At 36.2% G+C, this 25,689-nt stretch overlaps 1 protein-coding gene across 3 annotated transcripts in view; it reads right to left on the minus strand.

Annotated features, from left to right (window-relative positions):
- ZFPM2 (zinc finger protein, FOG family member 2) overlaps positions 1 to 25,689 on the minus strand; it is a 317,797-nt gene that overhangs the window by 249,922 nt on the left and 42,186 nt on the right. For 2 of the 3 annotated variants that reach the window (XM_075743492.1, XM_075743493.1), the window contains exon 2: positions 3,269 to 3,427. The exons of the other annotated variant lie outside the window; for it this stretch is intronic. In XM_075743492.1, coding sequence (XP_075599607.1) covers positions 3,269 to 3,427 — 159 coding nt within the window. The remainder of the gene's footprint in view (positions 1 to 3,268; positions 3,428 to 25,689) is intronic. 3 annotated transcript variants of the gene reach the window in all.

The raw sequence follows: 25,689 nt of genomic DNA on the forward strand, positions 1-25,689 counted from the left end.
GGAGGTGGAATTTTCCAGATTCCTCATTGTGAAAGCCATTAACGAGCAAAAGGAGAAGGGAAAAATAATAGCCAAAAGTCATAATTTTGAAAACTGAGAAGTTGTAAAATGACATGTAGCTCAATCAATGTGATTAATTTGCTTCACACTTTGCAGAGGGTTTCGCCTTCGCCTTCTAATTCTGGCAACTATTCTGCTGAATCAATCTCACAAACCCAAATTAATAAGGTGGGAATGACAAGTATGGCTTTATAAAGGTTAGGTGTTTGCAATTTAGACAATAAGAGACTGCTCTCTGCTTATAATATGATCAGGCATAGTTTGACAGGAAAATCTCTTCAGTCAAAAAGCCAAAGTTATCAAGTTGTGAACCTGTACGTCCTTTACTTTCATTCATCTGAATAAATTGTGAGTTCAGTAAATTTTTGCCTTCAGTACACAGTTTGGATAGTTAAAGGCCTCTGTTTTTTAGGATGATGCTTGGATTTACATAGCTGGGGAAGGATGAAAAACATACCATGGGTGAAGCCTCACAAACACCTCCTCCCCAACAGTTGTGCCATTTGTTGCCCACGTCTCTTGAGTCCTGCAGGAAGCCCCGCTACTCATTTGTCCTCTTGCTCTGGGTCAGGTAGGAAGAAACCCCAGGGGAGGGAAACGGGGAGCCAGGACAGATGAATATTTATATCCAATAAAATCCCCTTACTTTCTAGAACGGTCCATGCTAGCAAGAGGAGAATGCAGAGATAGTATAAAGGATTCCCATGCCAATTCTGATACTTTCTGGGAAAACGAAACCTGTCGCATGAGAAAACACAGATCTATACTTATTTTTCCCTCCTTTGAAGATATCTATGGTTTAGAGGCTGCCAATGCTGTCAGAGAGCAAAACAAAAATCAGAAAGTCAGACCCTCAAAACAGAAATTAGAATGCATTTGTTTGCTCTCTAACCTATTTTGTACATCTCCCATTTTCAAGATTTTATTCATGATGTCAAAGCAAAAATATTTTTAGGAAAAAAAAAAAGCTTATTTCTCATGCCATCTTTGAATTTCAATACTGAAGCACTACAAAGAAAAAAATGGTTATGAATGATTAACAGATTCATTACAAAAATCATGAGAATATGTCTCACTTTTAGTATTTACTATATAATACCATCACAAGCCCTTCCACTAAGAAAAGGGCGCAAAATAAATTTATTTGCTTTCAGATTAGTTTTGTCTTCTTGGGTTTTATCCTCAGAAAAACATACGTGGCCTCATGCTAACAACACTTAAGATGTGACACTGAAAAAGCAGGACATTCAACAGAAATTGAGACATTATTAAAAAACAATACATTTCTAGTCTCCCATTCCATCCTTTTCCAGGGATATTCTCAACTTACTTCAAAGTGGGACTTTCTGTCACACTGCCTCAGCTGGAAGTAGATTAGGGGGTTTATGTGCCCCTTCATCCTCAGAAATTTCCTTTTCAACTTTTCTTCTGCAGCATTGCAGTGGATAGGTTTAAGATTCTTTTATAACCACAACAGACTCGGAAAAAGAACTGCTGGGGAGTCAAAAGGAATTCAGCTTGAAGAATTAGCAGATGTCCTTAATAAAACATATGCTAATCAAGATTGAGATTTAAATGTATTTCTATTTAATTCCTGATCTTGTTTAATACAATGGCCTGGATTCAGTGCTTTCCCTGAAAGATGTATTTATTAAAGGGAAGTGCCAAGATAACTTGAAATTCAACATAAACTGGTAACACTAATTGCTATAAACAAGCAAATTACATCATTTTTCTGAATTTCACCCAAACCGTATCATTTCCATTGGTGGCCCCTGGAAATGCAGCAAGCACCACAGAGAAAGAACTAAATCAAACATACAAACTGATAGTGGTGTATAGTCTTCCATCGCTGACAGAAGGAATTCAGGAGATGCCAGTATAACAATTATGCAAATAGTGGTTTAAATAATTATATAGTAATGCTGGTCACAGGAATAGTACTTTTTTTCAGCTAAGGAAAATGATGTCTGAGAGGCATGCGAACCAGTGAATGCACAGTAATTGCAGTATTCGTTTACAGCACAGTTATAACAGCACTTAACTTCCCCCGTTTGTAAAGCATTTCCATTCATAATCTGGTCTCTCTCACTTCACAGTAAGATTTGTAGCAGCGAAACTCTAAACTAGTGACTAGACTGTTTTAATCTCTTAGGATGGCTTAGTAAGTATCAAGAACCTGTAGCACAAAAAGCAAATTTTTTTTTCAAGTTTGTAAGCTACACAGAGGACATGTAGAAAATACATTTCCATGCCTTCCCCACGGATGACTGAAGACTCTGCAGAAAAGACTTACATTCTGCAATTATAACGTTTGACTATTCAAATGGATTTAGTCCGCTTTGTCCAAGACAGATGAAAATAATACAAAAGCAGGAGCGTATCAAGGTATCACGAGAAAATGTATGTCAATATCTAGAAAAACAACAGAAAGACAGAGAAATCATCGATATCCAAATGCCTGAGGGGGTTGTGGACTAACAGAAGAACGTCACCACAACAATTCCAGCTATTTGATAGGCATCCTTACCTGCAGAAGACAAACAATAAAGCAATCATGTGCAAATCTGGCAGGAAGAAGGTAAAATCAAAGTTCTACATAACAGTACAGTGTGCTTTTTCCGTCGGCTGAATGGGAAACAGCACAAACTTGCAGCCTGAACACTGGGTAAGAATGAATTGGTGTGGCTCATGCTAAAATACCTCTATCTTCAATAATTTGCAAGCAGTGAATGCATCAAAAAGGCATCTGCAACTTTAAAAGTTATCCTTTCACAAATCACCAGTTTTCTACCATGCATAATAAGTTTTATAATAAGCTCTATTTTAATCCGAGAATCTACAGACAAAATCTGTTTTTCTAGCAATATTTCCTAGGCAAAGAAGCAATGAACAGACATGCTGCATTGCTAGCTTCGGATCTGATAATAATTGACTTCTGAGGCCTGTTCTCTACAGTTAAATATGTAGAAAATAACGTTCTTGGAGGAAAATTAAAGGCAAGACGATTCACCTTCCTGAAAAGTACATCTTCCAACACATTTAAGTATTTACCCCTTACCAGACTTAACTCCACAAGTGACTCTTTTTCCTGTTTTTAAGGTACTATATTAATAGGACTTTTTGTACATTTAAACCAAAAAATCATTTTGACCAATTGGACACAGTTTGGCCAGTATTCCCTCAAGAGGTGGGCTACAGTGATTACCTTTATTACAAAAGTATTCCACTTCTTCACAGCTCAGATTTTCAGGCTCAAACTCTGCAGAAAAGCTTTCCTCCAATGGAAAGTCTTCTTTTGAGATAGTATCATTTTCCTCAGACAGGCACTCTTCTTCTTCATCCTCAATGGCATCCTCAAGGGGCCCTTTAAAAAGAATCAGGAACACTGTGGCAAAACCATCTAACAGGACAACGTGAAATAAAACCTTAGTGAACTTCAAACCGGAGGTCTTTAGCTAGTTCTTCCTTCCACGGCTGTGTTCAGCATTTATTAGAATTGGACAAATAACTTTTTATGGAAATTGAAATCGAAAGTGACTTTTTCTGATGACTCCAAATCAGAATATGCAAAGTGTTATTAATAATATGTATTAATAATACTTGCACATGGGGGTTTTTTTCATTATTCATCGGGCTCTAGTGTTAAACAGACAGTTTTAACAATGGAAATCAAAGCTGTATTTGTAAAACCACATAAACAGCGAAGACCCTTCTCTTGTTTGTTAGTTATTGGTTTTTGATGCTGAATTACAGTACTTAATAGGTTCCCTTTACAGGCTTCATTTTTCCAGCTAACAGGACTGACGACAGCGAATTACTACAAAGCGATTGACAGTACAAACTTCAGTTTATTCTGCTGTTTTGCTGCAACCAGCACCTGATGGTGTTCAAAAAGAGTTTCGCACTACCCATGATCATTCCTTTGCTGGATTCTTTAAGACTTCCAGCCAATGGACGGGACTCGGACAGACTATCACTGCATCTCACAGAGGCCAAACAACCACCGTGGTAAACTACTAGCTGAGGGCTACGGCAACATAAGGCTGTTACAGAAGCAGGGCACGAGTCTGACTTTGAAACGGCAGCCTGAGGTCTTTGATTCTTCCTCTATTTACCGAGACATACTATTGCTACGGATCCTCTTGAAAAGCCAGTGTCTGACAGATCTATAATATATAACACCCAGGCTACCAATTGGAACGTACTCAAAAATGAAAATTTCTTCTTTCCTATATACATTTCACAATCATTGGTTAATAGCAACTGTTTGCTAAAGACATCTCCTGTGCAGGCGTAGAATTTTACACTAGATTTAAATAGAGATTTGAAATAACTGAACATATTTTCATTTAACTAAGATTTTATTAAATGTCAGTATATTTCAAAATCCATCTTAAGACTGGATTTCAAAAGAGAGATTTCATTATACATGGTTGAGGCTTGGAAAAAATTACATACTTCACTCTCCAATGAAAGCACAGCCTCATTTATAATTGACCGAGTATTTCTTCCTCAAAATGAAAGCTAGCTAGCTAATGAAAAAAAATGCAATTTGTATTTATATGATAGTTTTCCAGTATTAAATACACTATTCCTATATAATCTATCATGCTGAGATACAATACATAAATGATTCTGTTGCATTCGATGAAAAGGAAGGGATACATTTTTAAAAGAAATCAAATATTGACTACACTCTAATTTTATGTAATTTATTATGAACCAGTGACTACCTACATTTATTAAAACAGCAAAATTCACTTTAGGCTAGGTTGTGTAATTCTTGCTTCAGAGGAATATGATGGTTACTTTTTATTGAAATTGATTAAGATTCCCAGCTGGGATTCCATAAATTAATACAGCTTACAATCTTTCATGGAAATACGACTATTTGTGCCAGCTGAGAATCTGACCAAATGAAACCACTTTTGTGGACACACATGCACCAACACTAGCTGTCATTCACCAATATATCTTCCGAAATAAGGGGCTATTACTATGGCTAAAGAAATAAAGATTCTCGCTATCAAACTATCCATTACTGTTAATTGCACTTTCTAGCCATGTTGGGAAAAAATCCAGCAACTGCATATGCAGAAGGAGCGAAGAGTGGATATGGCACTGCACGGAAGGGAGAACAAAGCACTCGCACACACTGGAGCGGTGCCCTGGAGCGAAACCTGGGCACGCTGGGCACCTTTCCTGCATCCGGTTTCGTGGCAGAAATGAAAGTGCAAGGGCTTCTGAACAAACTGTCAAAATATACCTTGCAGATGTCATGCTATTATTAATGTGTGACATTGTCTGTAGAGCCATTTATTGGTGTGTATTCCTGGTAACATCTGTATATAGAAACTAGGAAGGAACATAACAATGAAACAAAAAATACACTATTTTAGGGAAATGTAAATCTCTGCCATGTATAAAGATGGATAAATACCATGTTTTGCATCATTTCAAAAGCAGCCATATGCCTTTAATAAATTTTCTAAATATTTTAAATTTGGAAAAAAACCCACAAATTTCAGCCAAAGCCGATTTCCTGCTGAATGACTGGCTCTTTGTCATTTGACTTTTTCAATAAGTGTCTTGCAAAATACAGCAAAAGCAATATATACCTGCAAATAATTCAATTGGCATGTGTATGTGACATTTAGGTCTGTTTCTAGATGTTAAACCAGTTTGTTTGATCAGGTCACCAGTATGTAATCAGCAAGCTAATAATCACCGTATGTTAATTAAGAAAAGAATGGAAGTGCAGTTGGTACGCTTTCATTTGCAGCAGTCATGGAAACACACACCTTGTAATTTCCATTGACACTGTTTCCAAGAAGGCAGAAGGAAAACAATGTATGCACCAGCTCCACAGCACAGGTCCAAACCCCTGTCACTTGGTTGGTTGGGACTTTATTTTTTTTAACAAATCTCAGGCTAAAAAAAATACTTGACAAATGCTTCCATAGATACATCCTATGTACGAACGGGTACATTACATTTCCTAAAGTTACATGTCCAACCATTTGAAAACATAAATGTAAATGCTGTCACATCCAAACGAGATCAGAGGTATGCATGCACCTACATTGGGTTTTGCTTTGCCTATGCCAACCCTCATAGCAAACCCAGTGATGTTTATCCGGTCGCATATGGGCACGCATCAGAGCTTTACGTAAGAGTTCACCTCAGGGGCTGACTTTAGACGCTGCACTCCAAAAAACAGCACGACTTTTGTCGAAATTGAGGGATCAGTGCATAAATATTTTTCTAGGTTTCAGGCTGCTGCTGCTGCCTTGTCTAATTCAACCATCTACAACCTGATCCTTGGGACAAATTCTGTCTTATTCATGTTGAGTCATCTTTCATTTTTTAAGTTTTCAAATACATTCAGCTCATGCCCAGAGCTATAAACTGATACCTTTAATTTAAGTGATAACTTTAACTAAAGAGTAAAGCATTGTTCAACATGAGTAAGACCAGCCCACAAGAATAACAGCAAAATTAAGTATTTCTTGGTTGCTAGTTTCATGTGAGCTGAAATACCAACACCTGATTTCTGCAGCTATTTTTAATTATCACTCAAACATAGAGTGGGTTAAAGAAAACAGTAAAATCAAAAGCCACTTACTAGTAAGTACAAGCAGATTAAATTCTCTATTCTTCACTACTTTATCTAATTACTTGGACATAAACAGACAATGAATAAAAATAAATTTTCAGAATCTCACAATAAAGATTGTATGGAATTACATATTCTTGCCTAATGCAAACACATAAACTCTGCAGGTTTATGCTTTTCTAATTTGGCTACGTGCTTCCAACAACCTCTTCCTGATATCAGTAAATCACGTCACCTAGAGAACTAACAATTTGTCTGGTTCAAAATCATATAGGTCGGTTTTCAAAGTCTGCTAGCTCCTCTATCTAGGGAACAACCTACGCAGCATCTACTCAACTTCTTCCCTGACTTAAAATACTTAAAAATACAGAGTCGTATAGACAAAAAGAAACAAGCCTTTAAAAATAGCAGTTTCTTTCCAATTGTTTTCTCTAATAGTGCTTTTTCCCCCCCAGTTCTTATTATGTTGATATATTACCTTCAACAGTCCGAATACAGCTTAATCAGTTACTTTCATACTATACCTTACCCTCTGCATTTCTTTTAAATTTTTGATTCAATTTAATAGTATTACACTCATTACATATCATGTTATTAAGCACCTACGGCACAACATGTACTATGTCTGCTTTTATTTCAACAGAAACAGGGTCAAGGTCTCATCCCTGTTCTGATGAAAAATGCTTTTCAATAACTGCTGATTAAGTGTGACATTACAACCAACAACTGCCATAATGACACAGCAATGCAAATCCAAATAATTCCTACTACTGAAATTCATCTGAGTGTCACAGCGATCTGACAGTAAAGAACTCTGAAATATGATTAGACTCTTAAATAAAACGGTAAAATTTCAAACCAAAATGGCTTAAGAATTTAGTTGGTTAATTCTGGAGACATAGCCTAGATGTTTGTCTTCTCATTTCAACAATTCTTTTCCTATTGGCACTTTGTAAAAGAATGTGATGTAGTCTAAGGAGAGGTGATTCTGAAACGCCTCAGATTAGCTACATGATAAACAGTTAAGAATTCCCAAATGCATCAGGTAAAAACTCAATTTCTAATCTTAAATGGAGGTACTGAAGGCAAATGAAGTTTCCATTGCTTCGTTCTAGATTTTGCACAAAGCCCTGAAAAAAACTATTTCCTTTGTAAAACAAGCAAATACCTGTCTTGTACACAACACGGGACATTTTGAGGGATTTGGTAGTTAACTTACTCACTTGGTACTTACTCTATTTCATGAATATTTACTGATATGACCATAAATCTTATATTTTTTTTTCAAATAACATAGATAAATAAAAGGCAGTAGAAAAGAGTACAATTAGTGACAGCAACGAAGGAGTCAATGTGGCAGAAATCCATATGGCTTAGTGGACACAGTAGTCCACTTCGAAAAATCACCACATATAATTTGATACAAATAACAGTATCTACTGAGGAGAGGCTGACGGGTGAGCTGCATGTGCCTTCATGGAGAAAATTACTTCTGATTGAGGCCACTCGGCAGTGCAGTGTGGGGAAATCTGAACTGTGCTCCTTAATTTGTACCAGATTTACAGACACTCAAGCACATGTTTTTTAGCACTATTAATGTATTACATACTAAAAAACCAAATAAATCTTTCTCAAATAGTCATATACATCAATATAAATGCAAACGTATAGATACAAAGCCGCAAAGATAGCTGGTTAAGTGGAAATCTTTACACAATGAGTAACAGATGCTACCTCAACACTTGAAAGGATAGGCCACGTTTAGCAAAACAAAACCAACACAGTAAGCATTTTAATAACATGGAAAAGTGTGAGAATGAACCACCAAAAAAGGGTTTACATTCACTTAACAAAAGACACTTTTGCTACAACAAGCACTCCTCTGAACACAAATTGGAGCATCAGACCCCTTGAGCATGTTAGTCCTGATACAGCAATGCATGACTCCAGTTTTATGGTACTATAACCGTAATGAAATAATTGAAATTCAATAACATTAAACTGGGTAAGTAAGTTCCGTTCATCATTTCTCATAGTCAAATTCATCAGACTTCTCCTTAAATGAAGCCACTTAAATGCAGGCTCAAATTAAGCACATGCTTGTATGCTTTCCTGTCCAGTGCTTTGCACTTAAAATGCATGTATCCTACAGTGGGAAAGTATCATTGAAATAATTATCTCATGAAAATGTTAAGTGGTTAGCTTCCTTCCCACCTACCAATATTCTTTTACATTCCCAGAGCAGCAACATAAATCAGTGCTCTTAACAAATTAAGAATGCTTCAGAAAGCCTACAATACTTGACAGTGAGTGGCTGGGGAGAGGTTAATGAGTATAATTAGTAGTAGTAGCATTAAATAATAACAACTCCGATAAATCAGAGAGGCCCGAAATTCACCAGATCAACATCATGCATTTTGCATGTTCTGTGTGATCCATCCGGTATTTCCTAGGAAAACATGCTGCCACACACAGATGATCCTTAGTTTATGGTAAAACCAAGGTACATGATGTGCTTTGATTACACACAGAGGGAAAAGCTTCAGAAAAATCAATACATTTGTCTCCTGTTTCAGTAACAACATTTTCTTCTAAATACAATTACCTAAGAAAACCAGCAAACACTTTATATTGATTCACATGTGGAGACTCATAGGGAACTTTTTTCCTAAAAATTCAGTCAGGAACATTAAAAATATAAAAGAGAGTTGAAGTTATTTCAGTTTAAATATGGCAGTGGGGGTGAAGACACCACACGGTAGTTCAGAGTTGGCTTCCTGCTGGGAAGATTTCTATACAAGACTTCTTAACTACTTCTTCAGCCTTTGCGTTAACTGAAAGGAGTGGTTGTTTCCAACCACTACGTTTTTACAGCAGCATGGAGACAAGTTTATCAGCGATCTGAACAATCCCAATAGATTTCAGTTTCTCTTTCTTTTGGGGAAGAAAGTTTTACAAGACACTACAAAAAATATACTCCCAAGTAAAGGGGAGAAGCTGGTTTTCTCTTGGGTTTGGTAGAATTTTTTTTAAATGTCCAGGCTCAAATATGTCAGAATCTGTATGTTCAACCAGGGTGAAGACATGGACTGACAAAATACAGGAGATGAATACATGCTGTAGCAATCAGAATAATTTTGCAGTTTCTATCGAGCACTACGACTGCCAGATACCATTCAATTACCGAGACTTTCAATATTCCCGTGAGAAGTCCTACCTAGAACTAGAGGTATCTAGATGAATCACAGAATGGCAGTACACAACAAGTCTGCAGCTAGCATCATAGATGATAATAAAGGAAAATGGTAATAAAAGTTTTCCTACTGAACTATTTGGTGCCCCCACCCCAACAACCTGACCCCACGACTGTCCACGCTACTTCTCTCTCTTGGCATTTAGTTAATAGTGATCCCAATTTCCAATTTTCATTGTAAGAAATACTGCCTCTCCCTTCCTGTCAGAACTGAAAATATTTTAACAACATAATTCCATGGGAATAGAGATAAAGAGCCAAGCGAGGTGCCTAAATACTCTTCTGTTTGACAGCGGATGGCAATATCTTTACAAACTGATCACTGCAGGAATAGCTTAAAAAATCAGCATATTGGTGACAGTAGGTGACTGAAGCGCAAACTTCAGTTTAGAAAAAACCTGAACTATACTTAAGAAGGTCTATACTTGTCAAACAAACCACTCCCACTTTTAAGGAAATCCTTCCCTCTTCAGTCCATTGGGTTTTCTATTTAGCTTACCTAAGTTATTTCTGTAATTTCTGTTACTTTTTTATAGCTCTACTCAAGAGACACAATGCTACGTGTGCACATTGAACCTCTCCAGCCTGTTACATAAATTGGCTGAACTTCAAAAGTTTGATCCAGATTGGAAGATTGCACCAGTTTGTGAGTGACTCCTTACATCTTCACTGGGGCACCTGAAATGAATGAACCGTTTCTCACTTTCAGACTGGGAGAAACTTTATGACCATGATTTAACAACCAACTTAATAGAAAAAGGAATGGAAAAGAGCTGCTCTTTGGACACCATAAATCCACACCAACCTGATGTAATTGAGCTTAACAGCAAGAATAAAGTATAGAAGTATATTTCTGTACCAAAAAAAAAAAAAAAAAAAAAAAAAAGAGTTATTTTTAAACGCATAACTTCTTCCTGCAGCCACTCACTTTTAACATAAGTTGCATCAGGGGATCTGGTAGGAAGGAAACATTTTTATTAATTTTCCCCTTATCTGTAAGACGAATGCTGATTTTTTTTTTTTTTTCATTTACGTTCCTTGCCTGCAGGTAGCAGACCAAGAAAATCATATAGCAGAAATTTTTCCTTTTGATTAATTTCTTTCCATGTGTTATGTTATTTCTTATATATAATTGATTTCAGGTTTTGCTCGTAGCTGTACATCTTTTTTATATCTGTACCTACTGCCTTCCTTCAATCAAGAAAGTTGAAGGAAATTACCTGAATTTTGTTAAGTTTATTAAAAAAAGAGCTCTGTGAATATTTAAATTGAGTTTTGAAATGCTAATACAAGAAAGATATTAGAGAATTTTAATAGTAGGTTCAATTTGACCCACAGACTATTGTAGAAAGGGTCAAATTTTATTCAAATTATTTCTTTACAGCAAAAAATATGAACCCTTTGATTTTATAAAAGTAGATTAATATTCTTCACTGCTAGGTCTTTTGGCACTTTGGTGCATGACAGCATTAACTGTGCTTGTATATAAACTTTTCAAAGACCTTTAAATGTTCCAGTAATTTGGAACTTCACTTTCATTTATCCTCTCGTCTTCTTTTCTCTTACCATAATCCAAGAGGCCACAACAAAACTCACAGTGCCTGTAGTCAGTTTGCTCTTAGAGCCAAGGCCAGAATATTTCCAATCAATAAAAGTGAAATGAGGAAAAAGTGACCATGCAAAACATGCTTAGGGAGACATTAATTTCAAAAAACAGTAAGCAAGCGTACCGTTAATGTTAAAGTTTCATTTGCATGGGAAAAAAGAAAAAAAGATGTGCATGGAACATGAGCTGCAAAGACCCTTGCACTTAAATGTCAGATCTCAGTTTTCAAGTAGTGGCTCATGTCAAAATGGAAGTTTAGTCCTTGGATATCCTCATCCATAAAAGAGTCACAGCAATTCTTTTACTGTTGGGGCTCTGTTTTGTGAGGTGCACCTTGTCTGGCTCACAGAAGTCAGAAAGGACCTGTTTATCCTGCAGATGAACCTGAGGGTTTATCGGTCTTACCTCAACATCAGCACAGCGAGAATACGAAAAAAAGACAAGTGGTGTGTGATACTGTTATTACACAACATGTGCAGGCAGAACTAATCATGAAAGATCACACTCATTTGCCAAATAAAGAGTATGATGTTTTGGCAAAGAACTGAAATTGTTTTGAAATAGGAGTGTTAAGAAAGGCAGTTACAGAATCTTCCTCTTCTCGAGTCTTCCCACCTGCTGGCAGTCAAAGTGCTGCCGTACTATAAAACCCTCAAGGTAGGGATCTTTCTACATGTGTCTTTAAACGCCATAAGGAACAACTTTTTTTGGTTTGTTTTGGTTTGGGGTTTTTTTGTTATTTTTTGTTAAGATACAATGAACACAATGACAGTACAAAAGATTTAATAGTTGCAACTTCATTCTGGAATTCGTACTCCCAGGAATAAAGGTCAGTGGAATTTTTAACAGTGACTTTCTCGGTACTATGATGCCAATGTGACTGCAAAACTGGTAGCAGTGAAGGGTATGAATTCAGAGGCATTTTAACTAATCCCATGCCACTAAATGAAAATAAAACCTACAAAGTGTGTTTCAATACTCTAAAGAATGAAACAGAAGGTTATCTGGATCTTCTAGAATTAGCAACATTGTTCAGTCCTCTGACAAAAAGTGATAGTAGAAGTTTTACCTTGGGAAGGGTTTTTTTTAAAAGTACTAATTATGATGTATTTATATAATTTGGAAAAATAACAGAAATAACAGTATCTCTTCTTGCTCTAGGGTAAAGTGGGTAATTGAAATATAGAAAGTGATTTAAACTAGAAAAGAAGGCAGAAAAAGTTTTTGCATCGGCACTTTAATTTACAACAAGCATTGTACTATTATATTAGAGAGCAAGAAAACAGACATATTCACACACATACCCACCCCCCATCCCCCCCACAAAACCCCCAATGAAAAATCCAAAACCAAAAACTCCCACAAATCATTAACCACTTTCTCACACGAAAGATTTCAAAAACAAGATTTCAAAAAACAGATTTTGGAAACTATTAGCAGGTGCTAAAAATGACCAAAGTAAATTCATAAACTGTACCACCAATTGTTCTAGCCCTGTTCCTCCTCCTTCTGTCCCATCTTGATCATCTATTTACCAAGTTAATCAACCACATTCACAGCCTCCAAGATTGACAGTGCGACAGTGGACTATTCTCTGAAAGCACTCATTGTTAGCAGGTGGAATCTCAGTCAGTCAAGATTGTAACTTCTTGTATGCTAGAGATCATAGCAAAAGAAATTGGGATGATCAACTTTTCTTAGAGATCTTGTCGAACACAAAGATACAGAGTGAGAAGAAGACTTACTCTCTGTCTTAGCTGTCTTAATTCTACCTACAGTCATAACAGCTTCACAGCAGATGCTCCACAGCAGATGCTGTTCTGTGTATTTCTAGTGGTATGAGAGGAGGAAGAGAAGAAGAGAGGTGACAGGATGAGTACCTGACTCAACACCCTACTAAAATCACAGCAACAACACAGAACTACCACAGTACCACAGCGCACCAATTTTCCTGAAGGGAATTTTTAACTAAAGCCTATGAAGCAAACAGGAGGTTTGGCATAAAGCTCTCAGAGATGGATCTGTGATGCTTGTAGATAATCTTCTACATTATGAGTAATTTTGCAACGGTAGTTTATCAGTAGTTTTATTAAATGTAACACAGAGTGAACAAGGAAAAATTCCTGTTTGCTTATACAGAACTATTATCCCTGAAGCATTTTTCCCTGCATTATCGTATATTTTATAGTTTTTAAACCCATCATTTATTTCTGTATGATTCATATCTCGTAACTTCTACAAAACAATTTTTGAAACTACTGGCAATCTAATTTGAAATACTGGCCATGTAATTTGCCGCATGATACATGGCTAACATTGATGCAAATATTATCCAGTTCCAGTGGATTGTTTCAGCTAGATAAGTATGAAAATAATGTTTATATTTACAGGCTTAAAAAAAAAAAAAAAAAGAAGAAATGAAAGAAAGCATCATTTGTGTAAGAAGATAGCTTCTTAATTCTGTGTCTTTCACTAAAATTGTATGTATCTATATAACAAAAATTCAAATATTTGATGTTTCATACAGCTATGAGAAGTGTCATTGATTTTTATGTCTATACAAGTGCATGACAAAGAAAATATGTATGAGATATTTGGAATTTTTTTTTAAAGCATGTTCATATTGTTTTCTACAGGTAAGGTATTCTAAATTTTGATCATTCACCTCTCCAACAAAGGAAACTCCCTCCTCTTGCATCTTATAATCAATACAGCATATGAAAATTAAAGGTACAATTTTAGGAAAATACTCAGACTCCGTTTTGACTTTGTTTTACTCCTGTAGGGTTTTTTTTTTTTAACTCAACCTAAGAGAACAAGGAATAGACACATCCACACCAACCAGTCAATACTTTTCCAATAACATCTATGGCATGTTGATCCCAACAGCCCAATGAAATCCTCTGAGGATTCAGGATCCAGAAATGTTCAGTGACTCCTTTCCTCTGGACATAGCAAACTGAGATACTGGTAAGCAATAGAGGATTTTTGGCATGTCTTAATCTCACCATTCGGGATCTCAAACATGTAACACACTGCCTGTTACTCAGGAGGCCTTTCCCTACAGCCCATCTCCCTTACCAAGTACTATAGCAGAAGCAGTTTCAAACACCATGCCCCAAATAGCATGAATTCTATCTTACACCTGGCCAAGTCATGCTCAGAGAATAAAGCTTTTCAGAGCAATGAAAGCTGCAAACGTTCACTCTCTACCTCCAACTCCAACAGGGCCCTTACTCCAACCACAGATCTTCTCTGACAGTCATGAGTAGTGAGTGACAGATAGTTGTATTTGCTAATCACTGTTCTCACTCACCTGCTGGAGGGAAAAATGTGATGCAAGTAGGAGCACTTTGAAGCCACTAATGATGCTGCTGCAGTGTATTTAATGGCCAGCGTGTTAGCTACGATGAAAGAGGAACCTCACATCAAGTACATTAAGGGATCAGAGGAATACATACTCATTACTCACTGTAATTTTACATCCCCAGTTTCAAGACAAAATACATTTTTCTCATACAGCAAAGACACCCTATACTGCTATAGAAAATTAAGGGGTCTTTTTTCTTCTGTTTATTTTATATTTTCTATTTTTGTATGTAGCTGCAGATTATTCCTGTTTATCTTTTGTTTCTAGCTGCATTTCCTCAGATGGAAACTGGTCTTGTCTCTGTACGTCATCGTGCACTTAAATCAAAAAAGCAGAAAAAAGAAATCTGGACTTTTTAGGTCCAGAAATCAGCAGTGAACTCATGACTTCTCTCACAGGTTGCTATTTCTATTCAAATTATTATTGCTTCCCCCCCCCCCCCCCCCCGTCTTTTCTAATATAAGCAAAACAGAGAATACTGCAGAACAGCGAGCCCCTGAAAGACAGCCCAAATTCGATCTCTAACATGATCAAAGCTACAGAGTCTGTATGTAGAATTCAGTGCCAATTTGGGTTAGACCTCAATAAAAAGTAAGCACACCTAAACCGACCCACAACTCAACGACCCAGTTAAAGGGAAAATTTAAAACGCAGCAGGTGATATTACAGACACACATGGAAAAACCCACCATGCTTAGAGTAACTGGTAGGCTAAAGTAACAGCAAAGGAAAGTGGAGATGTTAGGAATAAGCCAAACCACAAACTTCACGACCTTTGTCCAGCAGATGCGTACTAGACTGAATGGTAATTTAGCTTAGTGAGATTCTTATAATTTGACAAATATAATAAAAATGCTACTTAACAGTATGTAAGAGCTCTAGAATTATGTAATTAGTTACATATATTCTTAGAGCTTTGAATTTGAAATAACTACAGGGGATTCATTATTTTTAATCCCATAATAGAGTTTATCAATATGTAGAACAAAACTGAAGGGTCTCAGATTAGAACTAAATCTTTAGATCAGATTGTAAGAGAAATGATTAGTGTATATTTTTAATAGAAACCAAATAATCTGAAGAAAGTCAGGTGGAATAAAATGCAGTATTTACCACAACAAGCCACAAATTGGGCATCAGCAGTGTCCTCCAGTGTAAAGCCATCTCAATCTGAGGGTCCACTGCAAAGGCATATTAATGCATACTTTCTTTTCCGTGGATATCTCATCTTGCCCACTAGATTGTCAGTTATGATTAGTTACAATAATAACAGTTGCTGTAGTTTACAATGATGCACTATAAGGATGAAATGTGTTTTGTGGTTTTTTTTAAGATCTTCAAATAACAGCATTACAGTATTTGTTGTATTAACCAAAAAATATAATGGACTACTAACCTGTGCTTCATCAGCATGTACACCTTACAATCACCATGAAAAAAACTGACAGTCATCATCACATCTCAGGAATACGTAATATAAGAATATCATAGTCTAGGTCACATACACAATAGGATTTACTGAAAAACAATGATATTTATATGTAATTTACAGTACTATATCCTTAAACATATAGGTATATAAACCCAAAAATAAAAATAAGCAAATTACACTTTTTAAAATAAACAAGAAGTACACGTTACAATGTACTTGATTTCTTTAATGTCCCTGCTCACTTTTTTTCTGCTTTAATTTGATTCCTCCCTGGTAGGAATTGCAAGGTTGCACAAAATACATTGCATTTCCCCTAGAGTTGGCATAACCTGCTGGTTTTTTGAGTTAATCACTAATTAATAATTTGAAAACACAAAGTCATTATGTCATTTCCAGACAATGAGCTTTTAAATGGTGCATGTTATGTCCTAGCCTTTGCAGTACGGAAAAAAAGTTTTTTTCCTCTGGAAACCAGATGGCTGGTAAGTGTTATTATGAGGCTATGTAAATCTCAAAGCAATAAGCACCAAATCAAAACAAGAATTCATTCTCCTCTCCTCTTATCACGATTGTTGTTTTGCTGAACCAACTTGTGGCATAATATAACTCCTACAAATTAGGCCACTGGATGCTTCAGCAATGATGAGTTGATAACCAATCTCCTCTTTTTCATAGCAAACAGGAATTCTGAAAACATTTTTCAACTATACTTTCAACCTTCCTAATATCTTGTTCTACATGCCAAGCCTACATGAGGCAATCTTTTTCCAGGCCGAGTCTTCTCAGTAAACTTACTCACCTGAGAAGTTTACTGGCTCCACTACTATTACAATTTGATTATCAAAATATTCTTGACTGGCTTATGTTTTGGTTTTGGTTTGGCCAAAGTTTTTCCCTATTAGGAAAGAAATCCAGAAGAGTTGTTTGTAATTTCCTCCCACTTAAGGAGTAAATACCTGCACCTTCATGGAAGTGCCAGTTTCACCCTGCAACTAAAACTCCACACTTCAAAGAAGCCTTTCAAAAATTCAACTAATACAGCTGCATCACTTTGCAGTGGTCTAGTTTAGAAAACTTGCAGATTACTCTAAATAATCTTAAATTGCTAGGGCTGCCCAAAAAAATAACTAAGAAGCTAAATTCCAAATATTGATTTCCAAAGGAAATAAGTTTCTAAATATTTAGAAGTACCTTAACTGACAAAACATTCAAAAACTTTCAAAAACTTTCTGTGGAGCTAAATATTTTGAAAAGGTCTAGTATGGGAAGAAGCTTTAAAAAAAAATTATGGATTGGAATGTCACTCTGTATGTCTTAGTCCTATTTTTCATTCTTGTTTTTATGTTTTTTCTATGACACATTCACTACTATTAAATTTGAGTATTGAATTTTATCGTTTTGTATTTAAAATCCTTACACATGGCATTTAATATTTATGAAAACATCTCAGTATTCTTACATCATAATGTTTCCTGGTTTTTTTTAACATGTTAAAAATAAAACATTTCTAGCAACTCTCAGATTGTGTCATTTTATGACTGCAAATAAAAGCAGTGACAATTATGTACTACTGCTACTGGTTTATCATGAAATAATGTCAAAATATGACTAAAGAACTAATCCACAAAATAAATTGAAACTCTTTTCCCCAAGAGACTTCTTGTCAAATGAAATTCCCCTTAATGAAAAAAATCTTATTTGCCAAAACATTTTCGACTAAATAATTGCCCCTTTTTAAAATTTCCAGCCATAGCTACTAATATATCTGTCAGATCTAGGTAACTCCATTTGAGCAGCGGGGTTGGAGAAGACGACCTCCAGAGGTCCCTTCCAACCTCAACCATTCTGCGATTCTGCAATAATAGCAGGAGACGTGGCACATTTTCTTGTACCACCTCATCAAGAGCCAAATACAATAGAGTACTCTGTAGTATCCTACAGCAGCAAGGATATTCCAACCCCAGCAGCAAATAGACTTAAAGGTGAAAAAATAAGAATATTCTCGAATTCCTCCAAAATTATCAAATCAAGAACGAATCTTCTAGTGAGATTTTAATTACATACAGTCCATTTGTAGCACTGAGGCAATAGTTCCAACAGATCCATGGATGCAATCAACACTGCCTGCATTTGGGCCATTGAAGGTTTGAATGTACATTAGACAAGCTCTTAACTCTATCTTTCCATCAGTTTTACACCATAAATGCATTTCTTCTGCCTGCTGGTGTTCTACCTTAAACATGTGAAAATTTCACTGACACTCTTCATGTGACATTCTTCATACATGCACAAGCACATCCTTAGAAAGGCAAAGCTCAATTTACATACATGTTGCAACTTAATTTTACTGTGAACTATGCTTCTTACAAACCTGGGTCCTGCACACTGTGTGACTGCTGAAATCCAAGGATGAACTTATTTTTGTAATAATGGAAGTCACAGTTTTTATAATATACATCACACTTGTTTAACTTTGAAAGTATAACATTTAGAGGTTTGATATGTTTAGTAATCATACAAGATCCACTGGAGTATTTTGTTTAATGTTGCATATGGTATTCATAAAAGAATAATGCTGAGTTAACTGAATTCAGTATCACTGAACTCAGCCTGTAGGAAGGCCAATTATACCATGCCAGTGCTGCCCTGGAAACAAAGAATCGATCCTCTGCTATTGTTTATCATACTTTGCCCATTTCAGTTTTAAAGATCAAGATGCTGCTTTTACACAACTTCCTTAAAACAATTACTCCTTAATGGCAAAGAAGTTACTATAGTGTTTTGCCTAACATTCAATGAAAATCTCCTTTTTAGCTTCAATCCGTTCCTCTTCTTTTTAATTCCTCTAAGGATACTATGGGTTTTTTACATGTTTATACCTTCAAATACTAACAGCCTTTTGTCATGACCCTTTAAATTATCACCTAAATAAAAGGCAAGTGTTCTTAGAATTTAATCTTTCTCATATACTACAGTCTAAGAGTTACTGAGATATCTCATTCCTTGATGCTTTGAGCACCCTCCTTTTTTTTTTTTTTCTTCCTTACATCTTCTGGTATGAAGGTGGGTAGAACTGAATACAGCACAATTTCTGCATATAGTTTCTGCTTCACACTGATCAAAAAGGCAGAAGATAGCAAACATTAAGTGGGGCTGTCACACCATAGAGAGGTCTGGAAAAAGAGAGAGAACCCATGACAATTGGAGTAGAACAAGTATCCAGGACTAAACTAGGGGTTGAATCCGATGTTATCCATTACAGACACACAGGCAACCAACTCAACTAAGTTGTACTATTAAACACTGTCAACTTCAAGACTGCTTTTAGAAGAAGAGAAGAGGTTTGAAATCAAAGTATAAAATATAATAGCAATATTATATTGGTCAGCCATGGTTAATAATACAGAAGGAAACTCTGAAAAACAGCTCGCCGCACTGCTTGTCATAGGCTGTGTAACATTGCCATGCCATATGGTAAAAGAAATTCTTCTGAAAATAATTAGATTTTCAAGATGGACATCTTTATAGAAGAGACATTGCTACTAAAAATAGAAGTATGAAACACTATAGTCTGCAATAATATGAAATATCACCATGCATTACAATATTATTCCTGTGGGTGAAGATTAAGGAGAAAAGGAACTGTGGTTTATCTCCCCAGTTTGTGCCAAAGAACTTGAAAATATTTAAAGATTTGCAAGGTAAGGAAACCACACCATGAAATGGCAGTCAGAAGCTGACGTTCATGTTTACTGGTTAATAATTTTCTCCTACGTTTTACTTTCCTCCTCCTCCTCTCCTCTGCCATCATTGTCACTCAACTGCCATCAAATAGGACAGTTAAATATCTTATAATTTTAACATTTTACACTGGATTCATATATTGTGACTATCAATAATATTAGACTATTATGCCAATACTACTGGAGAAACTATTGTTATCATGTCACTACAAACATTTAATTGCTATTTATTTAACACAAGGCTGTTGATTTTTTTTTTCTTTTTACATACCCTTTCGAGAGTTTTCTTGATGTCCCAGCAAAAGAAACACTCGGCATAGGATTTTTTTCTCATCATCAATATCCAAGCTTGAAATATCCTTAAAGGGTTATTCTGTTGCCAGTTAATGTCTTCAGATGTCCTTCCAGTTTTCTCTGGCAAGCAATATCAAATTTCAGGGAGTAGTACACAATACAAACCAACATATTTGTGCCTCCACCAAACCAGGTAATACCAGATGAAGGAATCTGTCTTGGTTTTTAACTTAGAAAACAAACCAAGAGGCCGAGGGGGAAAGGTTGTGAACAGAAATTTGGATCAGTCTTCAAAAAAGTAAGTATGCTTTCTTCCCTGTCACCAGACTCTCTCATGGTGCTCTCTTCCTCACGTGCGCTGCAGGCATCCATCATGACATTGGTAAGCCTTTGTGCCTAGAACTAAATACTTCTCACACTTCGTGGGGCACAGCCTTCCAACATAAGATACAAACATAAAGATTCCACATTTGGTTTAAGCCTCAGAGCCAAGAACAGGGCAAGGCAGAAGAGTCTACTGCTGACAGCCACTGCCAGGAAGAGGGCATTTTGGTCTAAACCAGTACAGCTGATTTATGAACACACATATACAAGAGACTGCAGCACCAAGAAAATATCCTTTGTTAGAACCAAATACATTGGAAAAGAAAACCATTTTGGAGCATGGCTGGTACTCTATAGAATTAAGTTGTGCTGTGCTGGTAGAGCCATTAATTAATTAATTATCTGTATTAATTTAATGAAAAATAATCTAATTAATTGATATTCTTTAGCAAACTTGTCTTCTAACATTGTTGTTGGTGATTACTTCTTCCCTCTCGTTATTACTGGTGTACTCCACCACTCTAGAAAACTGAAAACTTTGACAGTTATCTTCTTCAAAATCATATATATCTTATTCTTGATGGACAAAGACATTTGTACCACCGTGTCCTGGTTTCAGCTGAGATAGATAGAGTTAATTTTCTTCCTAGCAGCTGCTATAGTGCTGTGTTTTGCATTTAGGACGAGAATAATGTTGAGAACACACTAATATCTCAGTTGTTGCCAGGCAGTCAAGGAATTTTCAGCTTCTCATACTGGCCTGCAAACAAGAAGGCAGGGAGGGGACTCAGCCAGGACAGCTGACCCAAACCGGCCAAAGGGATATTCCATACCATATGATGTCACGCTCTGTATATAACGTGGTCTAGTGGAGGGTGTCCCTCCCACAGCAGGGGGGTTGGAACTAGATGACCTTTAAGGTCCCTTCCAACCCAAACCATTCTATGATTCTACGATTCTATGATATAACTGGGGGGTGGGCCGGGAGGCAGGGCAGCTCGAGTATCAACTTTGGGTGGTGAGCAATTGTGCTATGCATCACTTGTTTTGTATATTCTTTTTATCACTATTATTATTTTTTTATTAGTATTACTATTGTCGCATCTTCATTTTCTGTCCTATTAAACTGTCTTTATCTCAACCCATGAGTTTTACCTTTTTCTTTTCGATTCTCTCCCCCATCCCACTGAGGGTAGGGAGTGAGCAAATGGATCTGTGGTTGGTTTAGCTGCCGGATGGGTTAAACCACGACACAACAGGTTTTCATGAGTAACCTCATCAAACTAGTTACATGAAAGGTAAGAGGAAATGAATAATACTAGTAGAACAAAAAAAATGTTGACAAGATATATTTTAAGAAAAATGCATCAGGGATAAGCATTTTAAACTTAAGCCCTATTATCTGACTGAAACAAAGCTATAGAGTGGGAATTGCAACATGAGAAATCCTTAGGAATATCTTCTTTGAAGCAAAGGGCAAAAAGGAAATCACATTGGGTTTTAAGTCTCTTGAAAAATTGTGTAGCTAAGTACTACTATGTTCTTACAAAAGACTTAACCATAAAGTACAAATCACAGTCCTAACACCTCTAACTCATCTCAAAGGTGAAAAAGGGCATATTCTTTGCTGTCAACAGAGGAAGTGTGGGGTTTAGCCACTAAGTTTAATTGCTTACTGTTCTGAGTCAGATCTGGATTCTTTGGGACCACAGGGTTAAAAAAACAAAAACAAACAACAAAAACCATCCAGCCACACCCTCTAGGAATGATTCAAGTTCTCTAATCTTCAAAAGTGAATAAACTGAATATTACGTGGTTTACCTTACAAGCAGCATTTGGACACTGTACTATGTAACATTTTTCCCAATGCAAATGAGCCAATATATCTTTGGTCAAATGTCTAGCCCTATCCATTCCTGGCTCTTCAGCTCTGCACCACTGCAAGTGCTTATCTTTGGTGGTCTGCACACACTGAATGACAACAGATCTAGTGAAAAGTGACCTTTATTTGAGATTTCAAAGGGCAAAAACTTTCAAAAATTATGAAATCTATCAAAAAAATGCAGACTAAAATTTTTCTTTGAAAATTAAACTTTTATATAAACAACTAGCTCCCTACCTGAAAACAATAAAAGCGTGTTTATTTCTTGTCTGTCCAAGACAATAAAGTCTATAATTTGCTGTAATATATAAATTATAATTTACTTTGTTAAACCTTCTTCTGACCTCTGAATCACACAACCTCCTATCGTGAACAAATGTCTTTTAGAATTTTATAGTGAAAATTCCTGTATTCAGTGTGATTTCATTGGTCATCAAGAACAAGGACCCAATAAAAGGAAGTTATTGCAGCTAAGGATAAACACCGCTACCTGGCTAATCTGCGTTTTGAGGAGACACCAGGCACTTTCTAAGGGAAAGCATACGCAGTTCTGCATTAAGTATTGCACCACTCCTGAAATATCCAAGAAGTCACCCATTGCTGAAGAAACCATTGCTTTGAATTATTTACCTTACTAAATATATCCTCCATTTTCCCAAGGAGCTATTTAAGAATCTAAATGAGGAAGTCTCTAATGTCAGCTAGTAGCTTCTAGTAGCTTCTAATTTCACTCAGTCATACCACAACCCTTGCTGAAGAGGACAGTCTCCTATGAACAAATGCAAAGCATTCATATTTATTCTGTTGAAGTATATTGACTTCAAATATTTCTATTTACAACCAACATGTCAGGGAATGACAATCCAGACTGCGCTGGAAGTTGAACTGAGGCAAGAAAGAACAAGACTGTACATTAAAGATCTTGCTTCTATGGCGTCTCCTGTTTCCAAGAAAATCTGACTTTCAGTATACTATTATTTGTAGTGTTGAGAGGTTTTTTTAAATTATTTTTTAAGATCAGAGTAATAATGCCTACTCCATCAAATATAACCATAAACTTGATGACAAAGACCATGAATTTCATTCCTATGTGCTTTCTTACTGTAATTAATAATATTAAGCACAATTTTTAAAATAAACTTTTAAGATCCAACCAGTATCAAATTTCTGTTCAAATTACTGTTCAACTATCTGTCCTAACTCCCAGACAATGAAAAGTGCAATTCTCACAATCTCCTTTTATAATCAGACTTCCACAGGAAATTCTAATCTTTAACTCATCATCTTTAGGAGAAATGAAATAATTATCAAAATATATTCATAGGCATGAAACTCAGAACTTCCTCAGGACCCGAGATTAAACGTTGTAATTCACTTCTACAGTATACTTATAGTTACTGCTTACCTACACAAACCTTTTTTTTTTGTTGTTATTATTTATGATCCCATATGTTGGGTTTTTTTACATACACTGGCAGAGCATTACCACTGTTTGAACTGACTTTGCCTTCTATTATTTGCTACAACATAAATCTTCAACCAGATAGTACAGTTCAAAGCACGGGCGGCTGTTCACCTCTTGCAAAAATGCATACAAAATTCTACCTATGGAACCATGTCAGTCAATACATGACTAACACATGGTTTGTTACCTCTTCAGCCAAACAGCTGCAGCTTGTACTTCAAGACTAAAGCTTGGATACACAGTACAGACATTCATCTACATTTGAATCTATGCTTTGAGCCAAGCTTCTATCCTTCAAGGTTCTATTTCAAAGTATAGGTCTCATTTCTGGGAATCTAACATGTTATTGCAGAGGTAACCAGTGACACTAGGGTTTCACTTTTAAATAACATTTTTCCTTATTTGTTATTATGTGATGCTTTGCAGCTGCAGTGACTCAGACATTTATCCATGTTTCATCACATGAAAACATTACATATATAATTTTCTATAAAAATTCTACTTAATATTAGTTGTTAAATTTAGTCTGTAGTAGTTATTAATTGGTAATAACAGTAAGATACAAAGTTGCTTATAAAGGAATACTGGAGGAGTCTATTTTCTCCTTTCAGTCACACAACATTTTTTCAGGACTACAGAAGTTTAAAGAAAAACAGAAGACAAGAAATAAGTTCTCATTGACAGCAGCAGCAAATTCTGCAATATCTTTTACTCACTGTTTATTGCAGTGTGGTTTAGGGCAGAACTTCAGGAGCCAGGACACCTAGCCCGTATTTCTAAATCAAGGAATTATTTTGTTTGTTGAAATACTTAGGTTATAATTCACCTTTCTTTACACAGTAAGTGTTCCCTTCAATGACTTCACTAGACCTGGACAGAGGAATACAGCTTGCTACAGTTTTGAAAAATCAGCTGTAACTTACTGATCAGTCCTACGTGACCTTACAGAGCTAAAGCAGAATTCTTGGTGCAGTTAATAAGTATGATTGATCCGAACCTCACAGGATTTAATAATAAGGTCTTGAGATACACAGAAAGCCAGTGTTCTTAGAGCTACTCTCATACAGAACAAGAGCTGTGGCTGTGCTCTTTGGATTACAGCAATTCTATCTGTTTATCTTTAAGCACAAGATGGATGTACAATTTGATGACAAGACATTAGAAAGCATCATGAAGACATTACTACCGAGTGTGCTCCAGTGGGTACAACATACGCTACTGAGATACCAGAAATATGATGTAGGGATAAGATATTGCCCAGGGAAATCATTTACTGAAGGCAGATAAACAAAGCATGAAGTGTAAAACCCAATATAACACAGTTGCCTCTGTAGAATAGCAGAAAGTCTACTAATGTAAAACAATGCCTCAGTTTCACTGATCTGCATTTCAAGAATTTAGCAAATAGGCTATGTTATTATCCAAAGTAAGATGCTTCTGGCTTCTAGGGTGACCAAATATCAGCCAAGATTAGAAGTGTAATGGGACCCAAAGACATCTAGCAAAAACTGTTCTCGTCTCCTGATTAGACCCATCAGTTGACAGAGGGCAGATATATTCAGCTACATCACTCATCTCAGAAGAGAATTCAGCCTGGTCCTCCAAGGAGTGAAGGACATAGTGTGTGGCACCGGCCTCAAG

Source organism: Balearica regulorum, chromosome 2 (assembly GCF_011004875.1).
Source record: "Balearica regulorum gibbericeps isolate bBalReg1 chromosome 2, bBalReg1.pri, whole genome shotgun sequence".
NCBI lineage: Eukaryota > Metazoa > Chordata > Aves > Gruiformes > Gruidae > Balearica > Balearica regulorum.